The sequence below is a fragment of the Bison bison genome, unplaced genomic scaffold (assembly GCF_000754665.1).
Source record: "Bison bison bison isolate TAMUID 2011002044 unplaced genomic scaffold, Bison_UMD1.0 scf7180017864471, whole genome shotgun sequence".
NCBI lineage: Eukaryota > Metazoa > Chordata > Mammalia > Artiodactyla > Bovidae > Bison > Bison bison.
In genome coordinates this window covers 33,461,577-33,484,586 of record NW_011495032.1, presented here as the reverse complement: position 1 = coordinate 33,484,586, position 23,010 = coordinate 33,461,577, and the positions used below count along the sequence as shown (strand labels likewise).

The 23,010-nt window shown below is 35.7% G+C and overlaps 1 protein-coding gene across 1 annotated transcript in view; it reads left to right on the top strand.

Moving 5' to 3' along the window:
* The window catches only part of ERBB4 (erb-b2 receptor tyrosine kinase 4), a 1,285,626-nt gene extending 1,270,911 nt beyond the window's left edge, over positions 1 to 14,715 (top strand). Inside the window, 4 exon segments of the mRNA XM_010861119.1 lie at positions 5,093 to 5,140; positions 5,948 to 6,245; positions 9,323 to 9,427; positions 9,430 to 14,715. Of these exon segments, the coding sequence (XP_010859421.1) occupies positions 5,093 to 5,140; positions 5,948 to 6,245; positions 9,323 to 9,427; positions 9,430 to 9,767 (789 nt within the window). The 3' untranslated portion in view covers positions 9,768 to 14,715.
* Positions 14,716 to 23,010: the final 8,295 nt, after the last annotated feature.

Genomic DNA, 23,010 nt, shown 5'->3' with positions numbered 1-23,010 from the left:
CCCACTCCAGCTTTCTTGCCTGTAGAATCCCAAGGACAGAGGAGCCTGGTAGGCTGCCGTCTACAGGGTCGCACAGAGTTGGACACGACTGAAGTGACTTAGCAGCAGCAGCAGCAGTTAGATTCAGGGAGTCATACACGAGTGGCTATGTTTATGCATGGGAAGGACTTTAAACTTCCCTGGTCCTGTTTTCTCACCTGCAAAATGGGAGTCATAATTTTTAATAATGATGTTTATCTTGAAAGTACATATGAATAAATAAAACTTAAAATATTCTAGTCCGTGGCACATGGTAGGTTTACAATACATGTTAGCTTCCTTGCTATTTCTCAGTTTTCCTAAGAGAAGTAATATATTCATCTGTGAAACAGAGTGGACTTTATAATTAAGCTCTAGGGTTACTGAAAAGTGAAAAAAAGATGAAAGCCCAAGTTAATATGCCTTCAACTGGCACACAGGGTCATTGTAATTAACTTATTTACTATAATATCATGTCATTATATTATCTATTGTTATATCATCATTATTATTTTGTTTGTATAGAGTGTGTGTGTGCTAAGTTTCTTCAGTCATGTCCGACTCTGTGTGACCCTATAGACTACAGCCAGAAGACTACAGGCTCCTCTGTCCATGTAATTCTCCAGGCAAAAATACTGGAGTGAGTTGCCATGCCCTTCTCCAGGGATCTTCCCAACCCAGGTATTGAACCTGCATCTCTTATGTCTCCTGGATTGGCAGGCAGGTTCTTTACCTTAGTGTTACCTGGGAAGCCCTGTTTGTGGAGAGTAAAAAAGTTGTTTTAAAAGTAGCATCTCATATAATCAAACTAGATAGATAAATGAGTGCATTAATAAACACATATAAACAGACAAAAAATATTTTGTGTAACATATATAGTCATACACATGCACGTGTATGTGACAACTGCCTAAATTCAATAGGCTTCTCCAGTTCTTATTAGTTTGGGGAATGTGAATATATTTTGTTTGTTTTCTTCCAGTTGTCTTATGAAAAATGAAGATTCAAAATCCAAATGTCTCAAATGCTGGTGTATTGAACTCAGTTGTAAAAAAGATAAAGAGTTACAGCCAAACATCAAAAATTGTTCATAATACAAAAAAAAAAGGGCATTCTCTGTCCACTACCTGACCTGTGAAATGGAAAAATGCCCATCAGTGTTAAGGATGTATGCCAAAGAGGATAAAAAATTGAGAACTCTTCATACTTAAAATGTGCAAGTGTCCAGGTAATAAATCAGTGCTGATGGATTAGCACCATCATACAGAGACACATGCCATTTTAGTTAAAAGGATTTAGGGTGATTCTTGGCCCTAGAAACTTTAATCCTATGGCTAATATTGACAGTAACAATTATCTGAAGATTAAAAAAACTCTCATTAAGCACATCTTTAATTTAAATAGAAAGTAGGCGTTAAGCATGTACTTTTGTTTGTTTCCTAAGAAGATAGATTTGTATAATATTTTTTGAAAATATGATGGTTAACGATTCATCTATTTAACAATTTAAAATTTCACTGAGTTAACAAGGTAAAATTTTGTAGGAATAATATAATACTTTTAATTAAAACAATAAATATGAGAAATGCAGCACGTGTAATAAGACAAAGGTTCAAATTTTTATCGTTCAGTTGAAAAGTAAATTTTCGAACATGGTGTATGTAAATATCCATTTAATACTGTATTTGATATATTTGCTGACATTTGCCTTCTCTATAACCCCTGGGATTTGAGTCCAAGTTAATCATACAGTGTCCCAGTGATTAGAGCCACAAATTAAACTTGACTCTCTTCATCACCCTTACATAGTTCCCCACCAGGAACAAGCTCCATATCACCTGCCAGTTTATAGCCCACCTCTTTCTATCTTTGTCCTGCTGACAATAAATCCCCTTGCCAGTTAATTGAACAGATGTACCCAGTGCTGCTTCCTGAAGATCCTCAAAGCCAGGCTTTGATAGACAGTTTAGAAAGTGGCACAATAAAATAACAAAAGCCTTTAAACTGAGAGCACTGCTTTGTTATGCTTAGGACGTTAAGGTCATTCCAGCTCATTCTGATCATGAGGATCTTAATTTTTACTCAACCAATTTACTTGCAGCTGTCATTCTTTCCAGTATTAAAAGTTCAGCTCTTCAAGTGTGGGGAATTGGAGGGATGGTTGTGTGGGGAATGAGAAGAGCTTGTTACAAACTAAAAATGGCAAAAACAAGTAAAATCTGGCTTGGCTCTCAAGTACAAAAAGTTATTTTCAAAGCCTATAAATTATGACATAGTGATTAACATGTAATTTAAATATATTTAAACAACAATTATATCACATTTCCAGCCCAGCTAATTGGCCTCACAGATGTTCCCTTGTAGATGTATTGCCCTTCCAGGGAGATATGAATGAGGTGCTTTTTATCATGGAAAACAGAAAAAAAAGCAAATGGAAACAGAAACATAAAAAGCAGCCAGTAACCCTAAAAACAATGAACACTAAGGGGACTTTGCTTAGCATTTTTTCCTATTTTAATGGTAAAAACTAGGAAGAACATGAAGACACTCTTATTACTGTGATGGTATCTGGCAGTGTGTCCAGAAGCAGAGTTGGCTGGCTGCTAATGGAAAGACTTACAAATGCAGGACAGCAGATGCATTCAAATAAAGCATGGCCACACTTCCTGTCTTGGAACACACTAACTGCAAGAGGTCTAATTATTTTTAATATGATGCCTTTACAATTGAAGATGGCCTAGCCCAGATAATGAATATAGATAATAAAGTATTTCCTGATGAAGAATGACTTGTAAGTTATTCTTTTGGTCATTTCTCTCTCAAGTTTTATAAAATGCTAAACATGTAGCAGGCAGTGCTATTTTTTCAGCCACAATTCAAACATTACCCAGTACAACAACTCTTGCAAATAAGAGGTCAAAGGAACACTGGTGATTATGAATACTTTGAAATACTTTGCCTTTTAATATATAATCATAGAATTGAAATAAATTCACTCCATCCTCACTTTACTCTTGCTTTTTTCTTTCAACAATCTCAGGAAATGTTTGATCATACAATGTAAACTGGGAAAGGCCACTGGCCAAGCCTTTCCTAGTATATCATGATATCTCCAGCATCTAACATAATCCCTATGCTTTTATCATATAAATTTAACAAATATTTACTAAATGTTTGCCAAATAATTCAAGTTTAATGAAAGGGTAAAGCAAAGATTGTAATATGATAAAGTTCCAACAGGCAGGTGTCATATTTTTGTACCAGCTTTCTATTTTAACATATCACTGTATTATATGAAAAATTTCTTTCTCAAATTTATGAACAAATGAATTAGATTTAATAACTTTCTGAAAGATAGCAAAATATATTTCAGGTGATGTGGAAGACAGGTAAGCATTTAAAAATGCTTCTTTGATGAGAAGCTTTGGCAGTTTGATTGCTTGAATTTAAAAATCTGATTTAGCAGGTGTGAACATTTAAATTTTATATATCCTCTACATTTGTATAATAGTGCAGAGTTTACAAAGCTTATTCATATGTGAAATACCTTATTTCTCCATTAAGAATAGGTATCTTCATTAAGAATAAGGTAAAGAGGCCAAGGACAAAAATGAGGTATTTCATGATTGACCACATCACTCATAATTGGGACTGGAGCTCAGTCCCAACAATACCATACAACAATCTGTCCACTCTACAAAGCTCCTCCTATGCATTGCATAACAAATATATCCAAATTTCCATGTTATATCCTTTAGTGTGATGTTAGTTATGTTACTAGAGAAAGAAAGAAAGAAATATTTTCTATACCATCATGTAAGTGACTCAGTTATGGGCAGAGGTAAAATGTAAATTCAGTGTAAGTGTTCAGAGCTTGTCCCCTTAAGTTCAGAAGACTCAGTTAAGGAAAATTCTATTATCTAGTTGCTATTAATTTGTATTGAACAGTTAATCTCTGTGGGGCCATATTCTTAGGTTGTTCTGTCAATCTGTAAATTATAAAAACATCAACCTGGAATAAGATTTAGCTCTGTTTTATAGATGTTTCAAGATGTTGTCTTTGAGGTTTATTTTAGTCATATCTGTTCACTTAAAGCCAGAAGGTATAGAATGAAAGATTCACAAAACCAACTGTTTTTATCTTCATTATTCATTATCTCAAGTGCCTTGAAAAGTGCCTTGTGCATACACAGATGGTGGTTTCTCAAGAAATGTGCTTAATAAATAATTGGTATTTTATATACATATATGCTAAGAAAAAGAATTGGCATTCATATATCTCCTGTGCTTAGCCTAAAGAAAGTTATCCTTAATATTTTATCATATTTTTATACTGACTTTTATTTAACCCATAGGTTAGAGTTGTAAGCCATAAGAATATGTCTTTTTGGTTTTTTTTTTCTAATTGCTATCTAATTTCAACTGATTCTAAATACATAAAAGTAATGTATGTAAAGCATGTTTCCAGGAAAGAAACCAATTTTTCAAGATTTTCTGCTGTTTGTTCACTTAAAAAGAGACTAATGAGAAAATATTATTTACCCTTTCTATAAGAAAAGGTTGAGAAGCTGACACTTAGCTGAAATGATAAAGAATAAATGTAATTTGATAACAAAAATTATTCCAAGAAAATTGATATCTACTTCCATCTCTTTTTAGATAAGCTTCTTATAGGAGAAAAGTTAATGTGGTGATATGTGATCATTCCAGTCACCTAAAGTATAACAGAGGAAAGCATTCTTTGTTTATAACTCTAGTTTATTATTTACTTTTCCCTTTCTTTCAGGGTTCATCAGAAGAATATTTATTGTCAACATAATTTTTAATGCATTTAAAATTTTTCTTTTTAATTTTCCTTTACAAGGACTGAATTATATATAGTACTCTCAAAATATATAAATAAACGTTCTTGAGATCAGAGTACATAAAATTTTGCTGTTTAGCAAACATCACTGTTGTGCACATGTTCCCTATTGGTTCATACAACTCATGTGGCTTTTCTTTTTCTTTTCTTTTTTTTCCCATTCATATCACCTCTTATTATATCCATCATTCCATTTTTCTTTCCTATTAGAGTGAAATTGGACACAGCCCTCCTCCTGCCTACACCCCTATGTCAGGAGTAAGTATTTCACAATCAACCTTCATCTTTTAGGATTTTGGTCTTTGCCTACCATGTTTCCTCTGTCTCGTCTCACCATAATTTCCTCATTTTGCCTTTGCCAACAGTGAGTTAAGAATTTACTGTAGCTTGTGTAGCTGCCTATGTAGATATGTTTTATCTCAGTAGATAATCCAGAGCTAAGGTATCATTTATCCACAGTAGCTTTTGATTTTCATCTGAAAAATTTACCTGGGCTCATACATTATGCTTCTGGGTAAGGAGGTTATCTTTATGTCCATGATTATAGGTCTTGTGCTAAAAAGTCAGAATTTTGGTGATGATTTTCCAGTTATGTACTTATAGACTCAAAATTATAGTAACAATAGACTAGAAGGCAGTAAGGAACTCTCACCATTCAAATGTCATCACTGGGCTTCTGTTCATAATGGCAACTGCCTATAGTTAATGACATTGCCATTTGTCTTGAAAATTCACTTTGAATTTTTACATTAAAAATAGGCAGTTGTGGGAAAGAATATGAAATACTTTTTATTAGACCATGTGTTAGGTGGTTAGTAAAATTAAAACATATATTTCCAAATTGTTTTCCCACAATTGATTTACTTTATAGGACAAAATTAGAATATTAGGTGTTTCTAGTCTATAACTCAGACTCATTAACTATTAGGGGGGAAAAAAAACAATAAACTCTGACTTTGCTCTGAAAGACAAACTTCTGTATCCTTTTGGTTATTAACATCCATATTTTTGATTGCTATTCCTCCCAATAACTTTGGTCTCCAAATGTGTTTCTACTATTGACAGAACCAGTTTGTCTACCGAGACGGGGGCTTCGCTGCAGAACAAGGAGTGCCCGTGCCCTACAGGGCCACCACCAGCACAATCCCAGAAGCCCCCATTGCTCAGGGGGCTACTGCAGAGATTTTTGATGACTCCTGCTGTAATGGCACCTTACGCAAATCCATGGCATCCCATGTCCAAGAGGACAGTAGCACCCAGAGATACAGCGCTGACCCCACAGTGTTTGCCCCAGAACGGAGCCCACGAGGAGAGCTGGATGAAGAAGGTTACATGACTCCTATGCGAGACAAACCCAAACAAGGTACAAACAGAATGCTCAGAAATGATTGGCATTTGACATTTACTTTCATCAACATAAGCAAAGTCTAGAAGGGAAATTGCCAAACCATTTGCCTGTGTAACATTTGTGACCCACAAAAGGCCTAGACACTGCTACTCCTAGTAGGCTATCTGAATTAACAGCATCCACATCATCTAGGGGCTTTTTTAGAAACTGGAATCTCAGACCCCACTTGATTAGGAATCTGCATTTGAACAAGATCCCCAGGAGACTTTTATGCACAATTAAGCTTGAGAAGCACTGATATAAACATAACTTTATTGGAGTATTTAAATGAGGCAGCATATCACAAGATTTCAGAACCCTTGCTCCACTGGTGATCATAAAAACTGGTATTATTGGTAAAAGTGTCCAAAGCTTTTGATGGCATCAATAAAAGATTTGATTGATGCATTAAAATGGTGTCATTTAAATGACCCAGCTTATTATAGGAAATTATGACTTCTGATAGGGTACATTTCAAAAATTAAAGTTCTGGCCCTCCATATACTTATATGTATACCATCACATCTTGAAAATATTCATAGTTTATGGTTTTAGGAAGCACAGCAATAACTTTACAAAGTTCGTAGTAGGCATGTTAAATATCCAAATAAATTTCAATTTTGAAAAAAACTCTTTCCTTCTATGTTAACAGCATCAGAAAAAAAGAGAAGATGGATGACTGTTATTAAAAACTGATGACTGTGTCCCAGAGTCTTAGTGTCACAGTAAATTATATTTTAAGACTCTGTATGAAGGTCCTTTATCTCCCTTAATATGTAGTTATATTCACTTTTGTAATATTCAGTTAAGGCATCACTAAGTACATATTATCAATAACCTATTAAAATATATCCACTTCCATATGTATGAAAATATTACTGTAATGAAGAATTGGAAGTTTGAGTAGCCTAGTAGTGACACAAATGTAGGTTTTGGGAAGATTTGGCAGATCCTTCAGAAAGTGGAATGTTCCCCGGGAAGATTCTCAACTCAACCATAAAACTATTCGTCTACGGAACCACATGGCTATACGAATTTGCATTAGGACAATAGATGAGCAGATTGCATTGAGAAAAGGTACCTTGAACCTTCCAAGAGAAAAGCAATTCAGTCTGTGTAGACTCACAGTAGGTAGACCATCCCCAGATTTTATCTCTGTGTACTAAGAAACCCACGTTTCTATAGAAGGTTATTCTATTCTAGCCCAGTTCTCAGAGAGCAGATAATTTTAGTATAGACATACCTATATTTTCAATGGAGAAATTTCAGGAATCTAGTAAGAAAAATCCAATTCTGACTCCCTTAAAGTTTTTCTTTTTTATATATTTTTCTTAAAATGACAGTAGCTTTGAGACCCATTCAAATTAAAACTTGTGATGAAGTATAAAGTTCAACCTACTCCTTCCTATAAGGGCAACAGTGAAAACCATGCCATAGAACAAGAAGATCTTTCAATATAAGTTAGGGCATTTGAATTCTACTTCAACGCTAATTGTATCCTTCATACATCATTTAATCCCGATTTTCTGTCTACAAAGCTAGAAAAATACAGTTTGCATGCCTTTTTCACAGGATTGTTGTGAGGATGAAGTGATAGTGCCTTGTAAGATACTGAACTATAATCTGTGAATTTGATGGTAGGATATTCATTATTATTATTACTTTTTGCTCAGTCCTCAGTCATGTCCAACTCTTTGTGACCCCATGGACTGTAGCCCACCAGGCTCCTCTGTCCATGGGATTTTTCATTACTGTCTCTTAACTTGCACATGATGCTAAATAGTTAACTATATCCAACAGCTCTATATCCAGGAAAAAATAACCCTGGATTGATAAGATTTTTCTCTCTATGTTGTCAAGTTTGGTATGGAGGATAGGAAGTTTGTTTCAGAATGGTAGTATCTCAACAAACAGGCCCTCTTCCTACCCTGACACCAAAATAGGAATAGCTAAAGTGTCATTTTTGTGCATATATTTAAAAAGAGGATATGCTACATCTGTGTCGATATGTCTATGTATAGTCTACACTATAAACAAAGGGGTAGAATTAAACTTGAGGGAAGCAGTATTAACTAGCAGCATTTTTTAAAAAAATTCTAGGCCAATACCTATTCTAGATAAATTTATTATATTGAATCATACAAAATAGCTGCTCTAAGACTGGTTTCAACCTACAAAACAGTAATTTCATATGATTCAAACTATAGTTTGCTATCTTATGATTATGATTAGCTACTGGAAATAAACGTTACAATTATATTTATTGTTAAGCTTACGTACTATCAAGCAAGTCAATTTAAAAGCATGTTAGCTATTTATCTGATTTGATTAGTTGAGTCTTTTCCTTAGATGTTTTCTTCCCTGTGTGTTTATCTTTCTGAGGGAACATCTATAATCAAACCGTTATTACTTATGCAGACATTCCCAGCAAATACATAGACTAAGAAACACTATTCTTTTACTTCATTCATTTATTATGGCATGGAGTTAATCTTGATTTTCCAACACTATTTTTAGAATTCTCACTTCTCCACAGTTAAAGGCTATTTAATCCTGATAGGTTGTTTGATTTTCTAACAGAAATGACTAACTTCTAAAAAACAGAAGCATTTAAACAACCGGCCCCATGTGTAGGAGTGTGAGTCGCTCAGTCGTGTCTGACCATTTGCGACCCCATGGACTGTACCCCGACAAGCTCCTCTGTCCAGGGACTTCTCCTGGCAAAGATACTGGAGTGGGTTGCCATTTTCCTTCTGCAATATGTAGGAGAGACAAATATAATTAGAAGGAAAGAAGAACGGTCTTTCCTTCTTTCTGAAGGACAGGAACTCTGACGTTGGCCCTGTTGGTGCCTTGTTTTGTCACTAACATGTTTTTGCCCACTTACTCGTCTTTCGCATGACAGTTGTAATCAACAGAATAGTTTTGGGGAAAATTCATGAAACCCGTGGCTTTATTGTTCTGGAAAAGGAAACTAACCGTCCTGTATAACCATGGCCAGAATTACATTTTCCAGAAAGCAGATGTTAACTGATACTTTTGTATTCCATCAGAATACCTGAACCCTGTGGAGGAGAACCCTTTCGTTTCTCGGAGGAAAAATGGAGACCTTCAGGCTTTGGATAATCCCGAATATCACAGCGCTTCCAGTGGTCCACCAGGGCAGAGGATGAGTATGTAAACGAGCCGCTGTACCTCAACACCTTTGCCAACGCCTTGGGGAACGCCGAGTACCTGAAGAACAGCGTACTGTCTGTGCCAGAGAAAGCCAAGAAAGCATTCGACAACCCCGACTACTGGAACCACAGCCTGCCACCTCGGAGCACCCTTCAGCACCCAGACTACCTGCAGGAGTACAGCACAAAATATTTTTATAAACAAAATGGACGGATCCGGCCTATTGTGGCCGAGAATCCCGAATACCTCTCTGAGTTCTCGCTGAAGCCAGGCACTGTGCTGCCTCCGCCGCCCTACAGACACCGGAATACTGTGGTGTGAGCTCCGCAGTGGTTTCCGGGTGGAGAGACACACCCACTCTCATTTCCCGCGGCCTCTCTTTCTCTTGTTTTCTTCCTTCTACTCCCAAGGCCAGTAGTTTTGACACTTCCCAGTGGAAGCTATAGAGATGCAATGCTAATTTTGTGCTTATCTAACTTGAACATTAGAAGGAAGGACTGAAAGAGAAAGAGAGGAGGAACCACACTGCTTCTTCATTTCTCTGCATGGGTTGGCCAGGAGACTGGAACAGCTAGAAAAGGACACGCAAATAGGAGGCAATACTGCCTGCCGTCAAACTTGTTCTCCACGTCCCACACCCCACCATTTTTTTTCTTTTTATTCCTTCCTTCCTTTCTTTCAAAGCAGATGCTTGAAAGATCCAAGCTATCTGTTCCTATCTGCAGGAACTGATCCGTATATTTTCAACATCCCTGGTAATCCTAAGGACGTTTTCAGTAGAACAAAACGATAACCTTTTCTATAATGTATGATAGTAACTTAAGATTGAAAATCCAAACTCGTTCTCCACCAGTTTCTGTCTTGACAAGCAAGAATGGCCAACTCAGCCTTCATAATTTTTGAATCTTCATCCAAGTTATAACCAGTAATTATGTTTGGGGAGCTTTTTTATTTTATCACTTTGTTTTGCTTTGATCTGTTTCTTCATATTACTTTCTCCTATATCTTCAGCTTTAATTTGTAATTGCAAAGATTTTTACATCAAACCTTCTTAGGTGTTGCTATAAATTGAAAGAATTGTAAAAAGAGATATTTTAATATGGTGAAATGGCCACTATTTTAAATATACAGTCTTTAAAATTAGAAGGGGAGGCCAAGGTATTGGTCAAATATAACATTAAATCAAACTTTTGTGTTTTACAATATTGAATATGGATTCTCCTCCCTCCATTCCTTTATATTCTTCATTTTCTTCCCCTCTATGAAAGACAGTACTTGATAGGTAGTAATAATGTTAAGAATAGAAGGGAAACTAAGAGACAGTTGTGCGTGGTTCATAAAACCTACTGACACTTTCAGGGGTGGTCCAATGGGGAATCCTTTGAACTGGAAGAAACACACTGGATTGAGTATGTCTACCTGACAGATACTCAGAAATGTAGTTTGCACTTGAGCTGTAATTTTATTTGTTCTCTTTCTGAACTTCATTTTGGATTTTGAATGAAGCAATATGGAAGCAACCAGCAAAATAACACATTTGAGTACATTTTTTTTAAAGAGCTAAGATAAAGAAAGACTGTGGAAATGCCAAACCAAGCAAGTTAGGATTTTGGAAGAATATCAGGGGATTATGGTAAAAGAGTCAGTACATGCTCCACATGTAATATCCCATTTTCTACATGAGGAAAGTTGTTCAGTTTATACACTCCATTTGAAGGAATGCAAGTAAGGATTGGCTTAAATTCCATGGAATTTTTAGTATAAGACTCATTTATATTAAGTGGAAGGTAACTTTGCACATAAATTGGTATAACAAAAAGAAATAAACAAACATTCACTGCTTTAGATAGATCCTTGGGTTAAAAGTTGTAAATAAATGTGAAAAAAGTTTCTCATGTAATTATTTTAATATACAACGTACTACCCTTTTGATACGTTATATAACTCTTTTTCTTCAAACAGCATCCTAGTTCTAGAGCCATCTTTATTGTGTATCATTTTGAAGAATACCTATTGAGTTAAGATGAGCAATAGAAACAAAGGATAGGGTTGAGTTTTCAGAAAAATGGAGGCCTCAGGTCAGCAGTTAGAAAAATTGGATATAAATCTGCCCCTTCTAGGAAAATCTGCCCCAATTTATTTGGAATTTTGTAAACTATATTTCTTTCCAGGGATAAAATATTAGAATTTGAATGTATCACCTGGTGGTGGTAGTTTAGTCGCTAAGTCGTGTCCAACTCTTGCGACCCCATGGACTGTAACCTGCCAGGCTCCCCCATCCATGGGATTCTCCAAGCAAGAATACTGGAGTGGGTTGCCATTTCCTTCTCCAGAATGAATCACCTAATTGAAAACAGACTGAAAATCTCCATGGGAAACAGTAGGGGAAAAAATGACAAGAAATCTAGGTTTCTGCCTATTTTGAAAAAGTAAGTCTCTCCACCCATTCAGCTCCCTTATTTTTCAACTCATATTTATTTATAGTCTACTAAAAGCACTGTGTTATGTGGGGAACACCCAGATAAATGCAATACTATCCCTAACTTTAAAATTTTACAATTAAAATGTATTTGGAATGACATTTAATTTTTTTTATAATTCAAAGAATACAATTGCATGGACTCTTTTTTGAACAATCATATAAAATCAGCTGTTTGTTAAAAGATCTTCTGTGAACTCATCTGGGACATGAGTGAAACATCCTACAAGTTACTGAAGGTAACACATAGGATAGTTTCAGTGTTATCATCCAAACGCAAACTGGTCTAGAAGGGTATTGTATCACTGGCTAAGTGTCATTTCCGGATTCTACCTTAACCATTAAATCAGCAGTAGATGTTGGTTTTTGCCCAAGAACATTGCAGACATTGGAATTGATTTCTTCTGAAGTTGTGAAAAGTGAGGGAAACTAAAAGAATGAGGTCGAGTAAGGAGGCGTTTTTTGAGAGGTCTTACAATGAAGTTCAAACATGTATTTCCCAGGGGTGAAGACAGAATGATTCAGGGCCACAGCCTAAGAGCTCAGAGTTCTTCTACCTAGTCAGAGGAGTCTCCAGGAAAAGCAGTCCTCACATCATCATTTATAGAAGTTTAGATAGAAACTTCTTTTTCTAGATAAATCTGTACCAACTTATCACTGACAGTATCCTTGTTGGATACTAGAGCTTGACTTTTTCTCCTGATTTACGATATTCATACAGTTTTTTGGGAAAAATGACAAGCAGAATCACTTAGAGAAGGAAAGAAAATTATTTTACTGTTAAGGTAATAGAAGTATATTCAGTAAAGGTAGTATCTCCTTCATCCTGGGAACATAAGACTTATGTAAAACAGGTACTAATAACTGGAGATAGATTCACGTATAATCCAAAATGACCTAAAATGCTTCACAAGAATCTAATTGTTCCTTTTGAATGATTTCTCTAGTACATACTTGATTTCAGTTGTTTTAAGAGTTTCTCTTTTGTTTTATTTTTGTCCCCCAGGAAAACATATTTCAAAGTGTATGAGAGAGAGAAAAAAAAAGTTTGTTCCAAAGAATAACTCACTCGACTCAATAGAATGAAATTTTAAAATACCAATTAAAGCCTTCAAAGTGCACTGGGATATCAGGCTAGTTGTATTAATGCAAATATGCAGAACCAATTAAGTAAATTTGAAAAAAATAGTCAAATTACACAGACTGTATTTTTTTTAATCATCAAATCTTGTAGCTTAGACCTATCTTGGGGAATCTTATTTCCAGGTAAGAAAAACTGTATAACTAATTGGTTGTTCAGGGCAGTAGTTCTTAGATAGGTAAGAAAAGATGTCTTCTAAACCAAGGTAGACCCAAAACCACAAAGCATCCTGAACCACAAAAAGGTGCTTGAACTACTGGATAACAGTTGATTTTCTAAATTACTAGTGGCACAGTTGAGGAGCAGAGTTCTTTCTTGAGTAATATTCTTGACATGGAATAAAAAATCAATGCAAAACTCAAATCAGATTAAAATGTATAAAGCAAAAATTTGAGTTTGTTTTCTTAGTAGATCAGGAAGAATGAATATTTGTAGCCGGAGAAGAGAAATAGTGTTATTTTAAGTGTATAATGTATATGTTAATACCTTGTAAATCAGGACTTGGCATGAAGATCATGTATATTTCCAATGCCTAGGACAAACCAGCAGGACTGTGAGGTTCTGCTCGTAGATGAAGTTGGAAGGGTTATCAACATGCTTTTTGAAGTGTCAAAAATTAAAAAAAAAAAAAAAGGAAATTGGTTAAGCTTGACAGGGAAGGATGTAAATACATGTTTTTCTAGAGCTATCTAAACTTTATTTCAAAACTTGAATTATTCATCCATCTATAAATGTTGATTATTTAACTAGTATATGTAGTTCATAAGGTAATAGAAAAGGTGACCATGAGAGCTTGTATATATCTGGGCAGAACCATGATAATGCTGTAAGATGTAGATTTAGTTAGGTTAAGATATGTTAAATGATTTTAATACTATCAAACTAGGAAACTAATCACAAAAATAACGTAGCAAAATAAAATGCAGGATATGAAGATGTAGGATGGATTTTGTGTAGTAAAAAAATGTTTGTCACTTAAATTTATTATTTGTTAGGTTTAGCTGAAAGTAGGCATGTAAAAAGTGAGTTTCACTAATGAAAACTTGCTTTAAAGCATTACAATTCTTTTCCCATTCTCTTATTCCTTGACTGCTTGTAAAATGTTTTCCATGTAAAGAGAAAATTTTCAGATTTGTTTTGCAAAACACCACCTTGTAGCGTTTAACAGGCAAATATGACTTTAAGTAAGAATTTTCAAAATGAAGTGAAGGAAGTGAAAATGTTCTATTACCTTATGCAGAGACAAAAGAATGAGTGGCACCATATAGCAAACAAACAAAATGCATTTAATTTTGTGATATATCCTTTCTTTTTTCCATGATACCGTCCCATTTCCAAAAAGAATCCAAGGAATTTATTAACAATATTCTGAGAAATAAATACTAAAGCAAGCTGCTGTATTTCCATTATTTTGGACTCTAGTTAATAACCAGATAATTTTTAATAGGACCGATGAGAACTAGTTAATAACCAGATAATTTTTAATAGGACTGATGAGAATTTCGGGTGGATAAGTGTCTAGTTGTCGAAAAGCCAGAAAAGTAAATCTGCTGTTTATGCTGAAGGCAGAGAATTCTGCCTGGCCTCTCAGTATGAAAGTGAAAGAAAGTGAAAGTGAAGTCGCTCAGTCGTGTCCAACTCTTTGCGTCCCCAGGTGTCTGCATGGGTACAAGACTGTCCTTTAAAGGCTTCTCAGTATATATGGCCTTTAAAGGACAGTCTTGTACCCATGCAGACACCTAAAGGCAGACTCATATCTCCTGCCATTTGCTTAAGAAGGAATAATATTACAGAGATATAGACTGGACATCATTTTAGAGTAACAGTATCAACGGAGACCTTGATGTTGTTTATACCTCTGGGTAGAAGTATTGCAATCTTTTATAAACCCAGAGAAACTTTGCAAGAGTTGTTCTTTCCACAATTGCAAACATGAAGCTCTCGTGGGCACCATGTTGGGTGAGGAGCCCTTGTGTTTTTATATGGAAACGATTTTTCACACCATAGGCTGCTTTGTTCTTTTCATTAAAAAAGAAGTCTCTGTAAAAACTAAATAAATAAATAAAATTTAGACCCTTGATTCAAGTCCCCTGATTTTATAGAGTTGCAAAAATGTAAGACATGTCACTTTTGCAGACCCCTGCCTCACCTCTTCAGAGTCAGGTGATCTTTAGGGCACAGAAATGCTTCTCTAGTCATGAGCTGAAAAGACTCTAAGCCCTAATTTCATGGAGGTATTCACATGCTTACCCTGGAAAATACTCTTTGATAGTCAGCTCTGCAAGTAAGTGATTATCTTGTTAGAAATCACAGAAAAATTCATTTTTCTCTGGACATTATAGGAAAATCCTGGCCTTACTTCTTTTCCTATTGGTATGGTTACTCTGTTTTCCTCACTTACTGCCACCTCAGTTCAAAGTGGCCCTCGTGATGCTGTGCCTGTCTCAAGCCATAATAGAACTCTGAGGTCCCACATGTTGCTTTGTGAAATACTGATTTAGCCTCTGCCCTCAAACGTCTGACTTTTCCATAAAAGGTACTAACAATCTGGACATTGTTTAAATTATTTCTTAAATAAATGACTGCACAGAGTATGCTTTATGTAATTAAAATTATGCTTTTCCATGAAGATTGAGTCTCTTACTTCGTCCTTTTTAAGAATTCATCAGCCTGTGATGAATCTTGAAACACATATGTGCACATACATTTGGTAGGTTTTAGATTTAATCATTTCATAAAAACTTTACATTCTAATAAGTTATTATGCCAGCAAAGTATTGACTTTATTTATCTTACTTTGCTCCTGATTGCAAATATTTTACAGCTGCTATATGTTTGTGTGTGTGTGTGTGTGTGTGTGTGTGTGTGTGTGTGTTTTTCCATAACGAAGAGTCTTATAATGGTAAAGACTACTCAGCTCCGAGAACCATCTGTAACTCTTTACTGGATCGTTCATCCATCTGACAAATATATAATGAATGCGGTTTCACAGAAACGAAAGCCCATGTTGTCTAATAAATCGCCATTTTTTTCTCTACTTTTGCTCTTTCAGGACATTTTTCTTTCAGTGCTCTAAGAATTTTACCTGTATCACCATGACATGTGGTTATATTTGCTCAAATATACAAATACAAGAAAACAAAATTTCATACCTGTAGGCAATAGCCTAACTTGTCCAAACCACTTTGCCTTTACTGCTATTTTTATCCCTGATGTGTAGCTGTTTTTTCCCCAGGCCTGTAGCTGTTTTGAAGGAAAGCAAATCATACCTCCTAAGTAATGACATCACCTGATTCTTGAGTATCATTTCCAGATTTTTCAGTCAATGGCGGGGGCGGTGGGTGGGGGTTGTACCTTTTCCCTAATGTGAGAGTCATTTTCCTGTATATTTCTGGATCTCTCAGGGGCTGGGTGGGGGGAGCGAGGGGGTTACAGCATAGCACTCCAAGAATCCTTTGGGATTACTTCAGTAATCAACTGCGGAAGTTATTTTCTAAGTGTAGATATGTAAGCTGTTCTTTTAAAGTAAGGTACTTTGGAATATGTAGCATAAATTGGTACTGCTGTTAAATGGGTCGATTATTAAACTGAGCAGCTGTGCGAGGGCAGCTAACTTTGAATGCACATCTCACTGGCTGGTGTGCCTACATCTCTTGTTGTGAGCACCAGGAACTTGAGTTCCTGCAGGTCAAAACTGCATTTTCACACGACCTGACTACTTGTTCATCTTTCTTGAGCACCATTACAGTAAGGTCAAATGAAAATGAAATTGATCTGCTAGATAGTTCAGAGCACAAAAATAAATAAATAAATATATAATAAGTCACATGAAATCCTCTCTCAAGCACTCATCTCATACATGCATCAGAGTAGTTGACTAAGATCAGTTCAGGTGATAAAGGGAGACACTTTACCAAAAAGGCAGAGGCTTAAGGTATTATATACATTTGTATTCATTTCCTTATGTTCTTAACTTGTAAACAGAAAACAAGCCCTCTCTCTTCTGAAGTATCTTCAAAGGACAGGGGTGCAAGAATACCTAGCTGGTAAGCCATTGATGTTTCATTTAAATCCCAGTGTTCAAAGTTAGCTGCCTTTTTGAAATAAACAAACAAAAACTACTACTGTATGTTTGAAAATGTGAATAGTATTTTTATAGCTTGTTAAAGACATGGCTAGTTGCATTTGTAAATAGGGATACTGTTGCTTTGATTTTCCTCTGTGGACATCTTTATTTGGAACATAATTGTCTTTAGGGTTGATTTGTATATAAGTAATTGGCTTGTGATTGTTTTTTTGGGTTGGAAGTTATCATTCTGACATTACTTGTGATTCTGTGTTCAGCACTATGGTGACGTGTTCAACCTCTGCACTCGCTTACACAATAGGATATGCCAATTGTGTGTGGTGTAATGTTATTTTGATTTTTTTTTCTATTTTATCTATGAAGGATTATGCACTTAACACATACTAACTTTTTTAATGTTAGGTATATTTTTAGTATAATTTCCCTTGTTCTTTCCTCCCTTCTAGCCTTTCACCCCATCCTCCTTCCCTTCTCCCATTTTCTGTTGTTATTTGAGAATGAGGGACAAACAGTATTTTAAATTTCTGTAATTAGGCTTTTCTGTTAGTTCTCAAGGATCCTCTCTTGGCTCTTGGGAAAGAATTGTACCTGTACAGGCAATTATAGAATGCGACCTGCTTTGCCTCATTCCATACTGATCATCCCAGCTGAACAATTTGAAAACTGTTCTGCCTTTTTGTTACATGAATCTGTCAGAAATATATTTTTAATTTAATATAAATGAAATTCAATAAAATATGAAACAAATGTTCTCTTCTGTGTCAGAAATATGTTATAAGAAAAGCCAATTGAAGAAGAAGAAGATTTGTTCTAGATTTAATAATCAGAAGATGTGAAAATGGGCTTATTTTTGTCCATATTTATGAACCTCATTAATGATTCTTCAGAACCCTTTGGTTGTTTGGAATGTAACACATTCTATATGTTTTTACCGTCTAGCACAAAAGCCTATTGATGTGTGCAGACTCATTCATCTGTGCAGACTTAATTCACCATGGTTGGTTTGTTGCTTTGGGAATTTAAAAAATTATGAAATATTTGGTAAGTTGTATCCAAATAACATTAATATTTTTATGATTTTTTCCTTTCTGCACTCATTTTAGTTTATAAAAATGGTGCCAGCAAATCTTTTGTTATAAGGAATATCAAATGCTAGTACCATGCTTGAAGTTAGGGACAGAAAAAGGGACTATAAACAGTCAGTCACTGAGATGATTTGGGACAAGCCCATGGAAAGAGGGGAGAGTGATTTCAGAGACATTAATGATGTGAATAAGATCCTCTCCCAACACCTTTTTTTTTATTCTAACTTTTCTATTTTAATTATTGTTTCTTAATCCTTTATATTCCAATAATTTCTCATTCAACACAATTACTCTTTCAAACTATTTTGGTCATTTGAATACAAATGGTGTCAACTGAAAGGGTGAACAAAAAATATATATTTTCAAATATTTTGAAATAAGTTCTCTTTAACTTGCTCAGTTATAGATCTTTAAATATCCTGTTGATTAGACCTCTGCTCTTTGCATGAACATGAACACATTCTCTCCCTTTAATATTTTGATCTGTTCTTTTGTGATCATTGTCATTTCACTGTGTTCATGGTGAGATACATCAACTTTTACCCAATGATAGCCTAAGGAAGAGGGAGAAACAACTTGCATTTATTATTGCTTTAATATCTTAAAAAGTAGAGTTGACACTTCCAGTGGCATCATGTGAGTTCTTTCACAGTAGTTGTAATACCTACCAATTGTACAGTGCTTGAGCATGTATTAGTCCGCATATGTAGGTTTTTGACTCACCACACCATTTTGAGATATTACTAAAATAGCAGTCATCTAGATAAGAAAATAAGACTAAAATAACAAATCTAGAGTCGTGACCATCTCTAAGTGGTAGTCCTCACCCTAAGAGCAGCATCTTCTGATTGAAGTATCTTTCTTTCCTCCACTTAAACACTTCTCTTTCTCCTGCTACTGCAGAGAAATCTCATTTTGATTGGAGAATAATTCATGCTGACAAATTGACTCAATTCAAGGATCCCAGAGGTCTTCATTAGTCCTTTGATGACTGCCCTGAAAACTTCACTCAAACTACCCCGGAGCAAGTCATTTTTGATGAAGAAACTGGTTCTTTTCACTCAAGAAAGACAAATGCAACATAATCACAAGTAAAAAGATTTTTTAAAATGACCATGTGGGGAGCCTATTGGTAGAGTCTCCTTTTTCAGGGTCTTATAAATCTGCTCAGTAAAAGCACACTATTCCCCCCACATATATCAGAGAATATGGCATATAACTATCCCTAGCTCTAGCAATGTTATTACATATGGTAATGTTTAAAGAAAGAGAAACTTCACATCAAACACCTAATTCATAAGTAAGATAATAAATTTTCTAGGGTTTACTAAATGGCTACTGGAAGCAACTTCTGAAATACAGCATACAATCTGACCCTGAACCAATGTCAAAACTTCAATTAGGGAATTCCCTCGTGGTCCAGTGGTTAGGCTTGGTGCTTCCACTGCTGGGGCCCCAGGTTTGATGCTAGGTTGGGGAACTAAGACCCTGCAAGCCAGCTAGATATCTACCTATATTTATGTATTTATTGATCTCTCTCTCTCTCTCTCTCTATATATATATATATACACACATATATGTTTGTATACATACAGAAAAGTAATATGGAGAAAACATATTAAACAAAATATTTAATGATATATTTATATACTGCAAAGTTTTATACAGAATTTCTGTTTTCAAGCAGTTTCATCACAAGCCCCAAGATGTATATCATAGAACAAGTTACACTCATAAAACTGTAAACTGAGCAGGTGCATAGTTAGCTAATTGTATTTCCCTCCACAGTATTATCAAGCTGTACAATGAACTATAGGGAGCAAACCCACTAGATAACCATTTTAAGATTAGAAACAGAAGACTGTCACCCAGATAGCAATTTTAAAGCTATAAACAGAACGATTCAGCACAAGATAGCAATCAGGAGACTAAACCAAATGGTACTCATGGGAATGTGAATATTGAAATACCTGTTATTGCAAGTTACCCATAGATTCTTAAAAGAAATACCCATCTTGCAAACCTGTTTCTATTTACTTGTATTTTGAAGATAAGTATTGTGTGTTCTACAAAATAATATATATCCAATCTTTCTGTCTCTTTTAGAAACAAAGGAAAACCAAGATTCCAAACTTTAAGGACATATTCTATTAGTAGCCCATGGATCCCTAGGGCAAGAGGCACATACGTATCATAAGATATCCTTAGAATAAAACCTTAATATCTCATCCTAGTTACCTTAAATATCTTATATCATCTTCTTATGTGTATTATTTGGATTTACTCAATCATCTTGCCTTTACTGTGTAAAGGCATTATATTTATATGGACTTCCAGCCCATATAACAACATTAAAATAGTAATAGACTTTGATTGAAGGCTTCCCATATGCCTGGCCCTCTGTTAAGAACATTGTACTCATCGTCTCATTTAATGTTCACTACATCCTTACAAGTTATTATTATTTTCCTCTTTTCATAAATGAGGAAAGTAAATTTTAGTAAGGTTAAAAAGCTTTTCCAGGCTGCAGAAAAAGTGGTCATTCCTGGGACATATATCCACTTGACATCAAAATAACTTATCCTGCATACTAAATTATATTTCTCTTATAATATTTATAATGAAGTAGCAAGCATTATTTTTCTTCAAATATTCAAACTCAGATGTGTGATGCTGCTGTTGCTGCTGCTAAGTCGCTTCAGTCGTGTCCAATTCTGTGCGATCCCATAGACGGCAGCCCACCAGGCTCCGCCGTCCCTGGGATTCTACAGGCAAGAACACTGGAGTGGGTTGCCATTTCCTTCTCCAATGCACAAAAGTGAAAAGTCAAAGGGAAGTCGCTCAGTCGTGTCCGACTGTTCGCTACCCTATGGACTGCAGCCTACCAGGCTCCGCCGTCCCTGGAATTCTTCAGGCAAGAGTACTGGAGTGGGGTGCTGTTGCCTTCTCCGATGTGTGATAAACACATTTTTTTTCTGTAGTAAAATTTAATTCCCTTCCCAAATCTCCAGTTTATTTAGAGGCAGAAAAAATAAACTGACCAATTAAATTTTTAAAAAATTAATCTGAAAGATAGTTGACCAGTTTAAGATTCTTCCCCATTACTTGTTCTCATATGTGACGTCTAAATTCCCAGACGTATATTAGTAAGAATTTGCAAGATTCTGTAACCATGATAAACAACACTGAAATATCACTGACTTACCACATAAAGGCTTATTTCTGCTGTGTGTCTGACAGCTTTCTTTTTTCTTTTCTTTTTTGGCTTGTGGTATTTTATTTTCCCAAGCAGAGACTGAACCTGTGCCCTTGGCAGTGAAAGCTGAGTCCAAACCACTGGACAGCCAGGGAATTCCCCTGATGGCTTGCTTCTAAATGATGCCTTAAAAGGCCAGCCAGGCTTTATTTTGTGGATCATCTATCTCTGCATACGACCTCCACAATCTCTGTAATAGAAAAAAGACTGCTGGATAGTCAAAAAATTTTATCCTGCCACAACTTAGTGGTGACATATCATAGTCCATCGCTTAAAACTAGTCACTCGGTCCCAGCCAAGTTCAAGAGAGCTTTGGGAATACAAAGATATTGAGTGAACATAAATTTTTCTGCTGCATGATTGATGTAGCTTTATGACAATGGAGGGAAATGTCTAGCCTTGACCAATATCTCATAATAGCATCTGTTAGAATATACACTATAGCTCTGATTGTTGGTAATGATCATTCTTTTAGTCTGTCTTCCACTGTGATATCTATATTCCCATCTGGTATCTGGCCATTTGGTCCAATGCAGTCCACAGTCATATGCCTTTAATGTGACCATGGTGCTCAGATTCCCTTACAAATCCCTGGACCTTTTTAGAGGAAATAGTAAAAGTGCTGTTTGCACTATTTGACTTCTAAAGTGGCTCAGTGGTAAAGAATCTGCTTTTCAATGCAGGAGACACAGAGACCCAAATTAGATCCCTGGGTTGGGAAGATCCCCTGAACAAGGAAATGGCAACCCACTCCAGCATTCTTGCCTGGAAAATTCCATGGACAGAGGAGCCTATAGTCCATGGGGCTATAGACAGTGGGCTATAGTCCATGGGGTCGCAAAGAGTCAGACACAACTGAGCTCACATGGGCACATACACACTACTTGGAAGCTCTGAAAAGTTTGTTCTGCTACCTGAGTCTCCCCAGACTGACACATCTACTGACACACACTGGTTTACTTCTAAACAAAGGACAAGTGAAATTCTGTGAGACCCCTTTCTCAGGCTTCCTGAAAAAGGATGTAATCATTTGCATTTCCAAAACTGACCTAAGGGAAGGTACAAAACAAAATCATATTTCTATGAATAGAATCAGATTCTATTGATGAACATTAGCCAGAATCCATTGTTTTTTTCTTCATCTCAAGTCTTCTTTTCCAGGTCAGAAATGTTTTATAGATTTAAAAGTAGAATAGAGAGGAAATTTAAAATCCAAGATTTTTTCTGAATCTGCTTTCCATGGTAACATGGAGGTCTCCTATCTTGCAGCCTGAAGAACAATTCCACATTAGTTCAAAGAAATTGTGGAAGAAGGGGGAGAAAAACAATTATGTACTAGGTAGTGTGCCAAGCTAATCATATGAATTATCATTTTATAAATTGTAATTTAAGGGCACTATTTTTAAAATGGGCTTCCCTGATGGCTCAGAGGTTAAAGCATCTGCCTGCAATGCGGGAGACCTGGGTTCGATCCCTGGGTTGGGAAGATCCCCTGGAGAAGGAAATGGCAACCCAC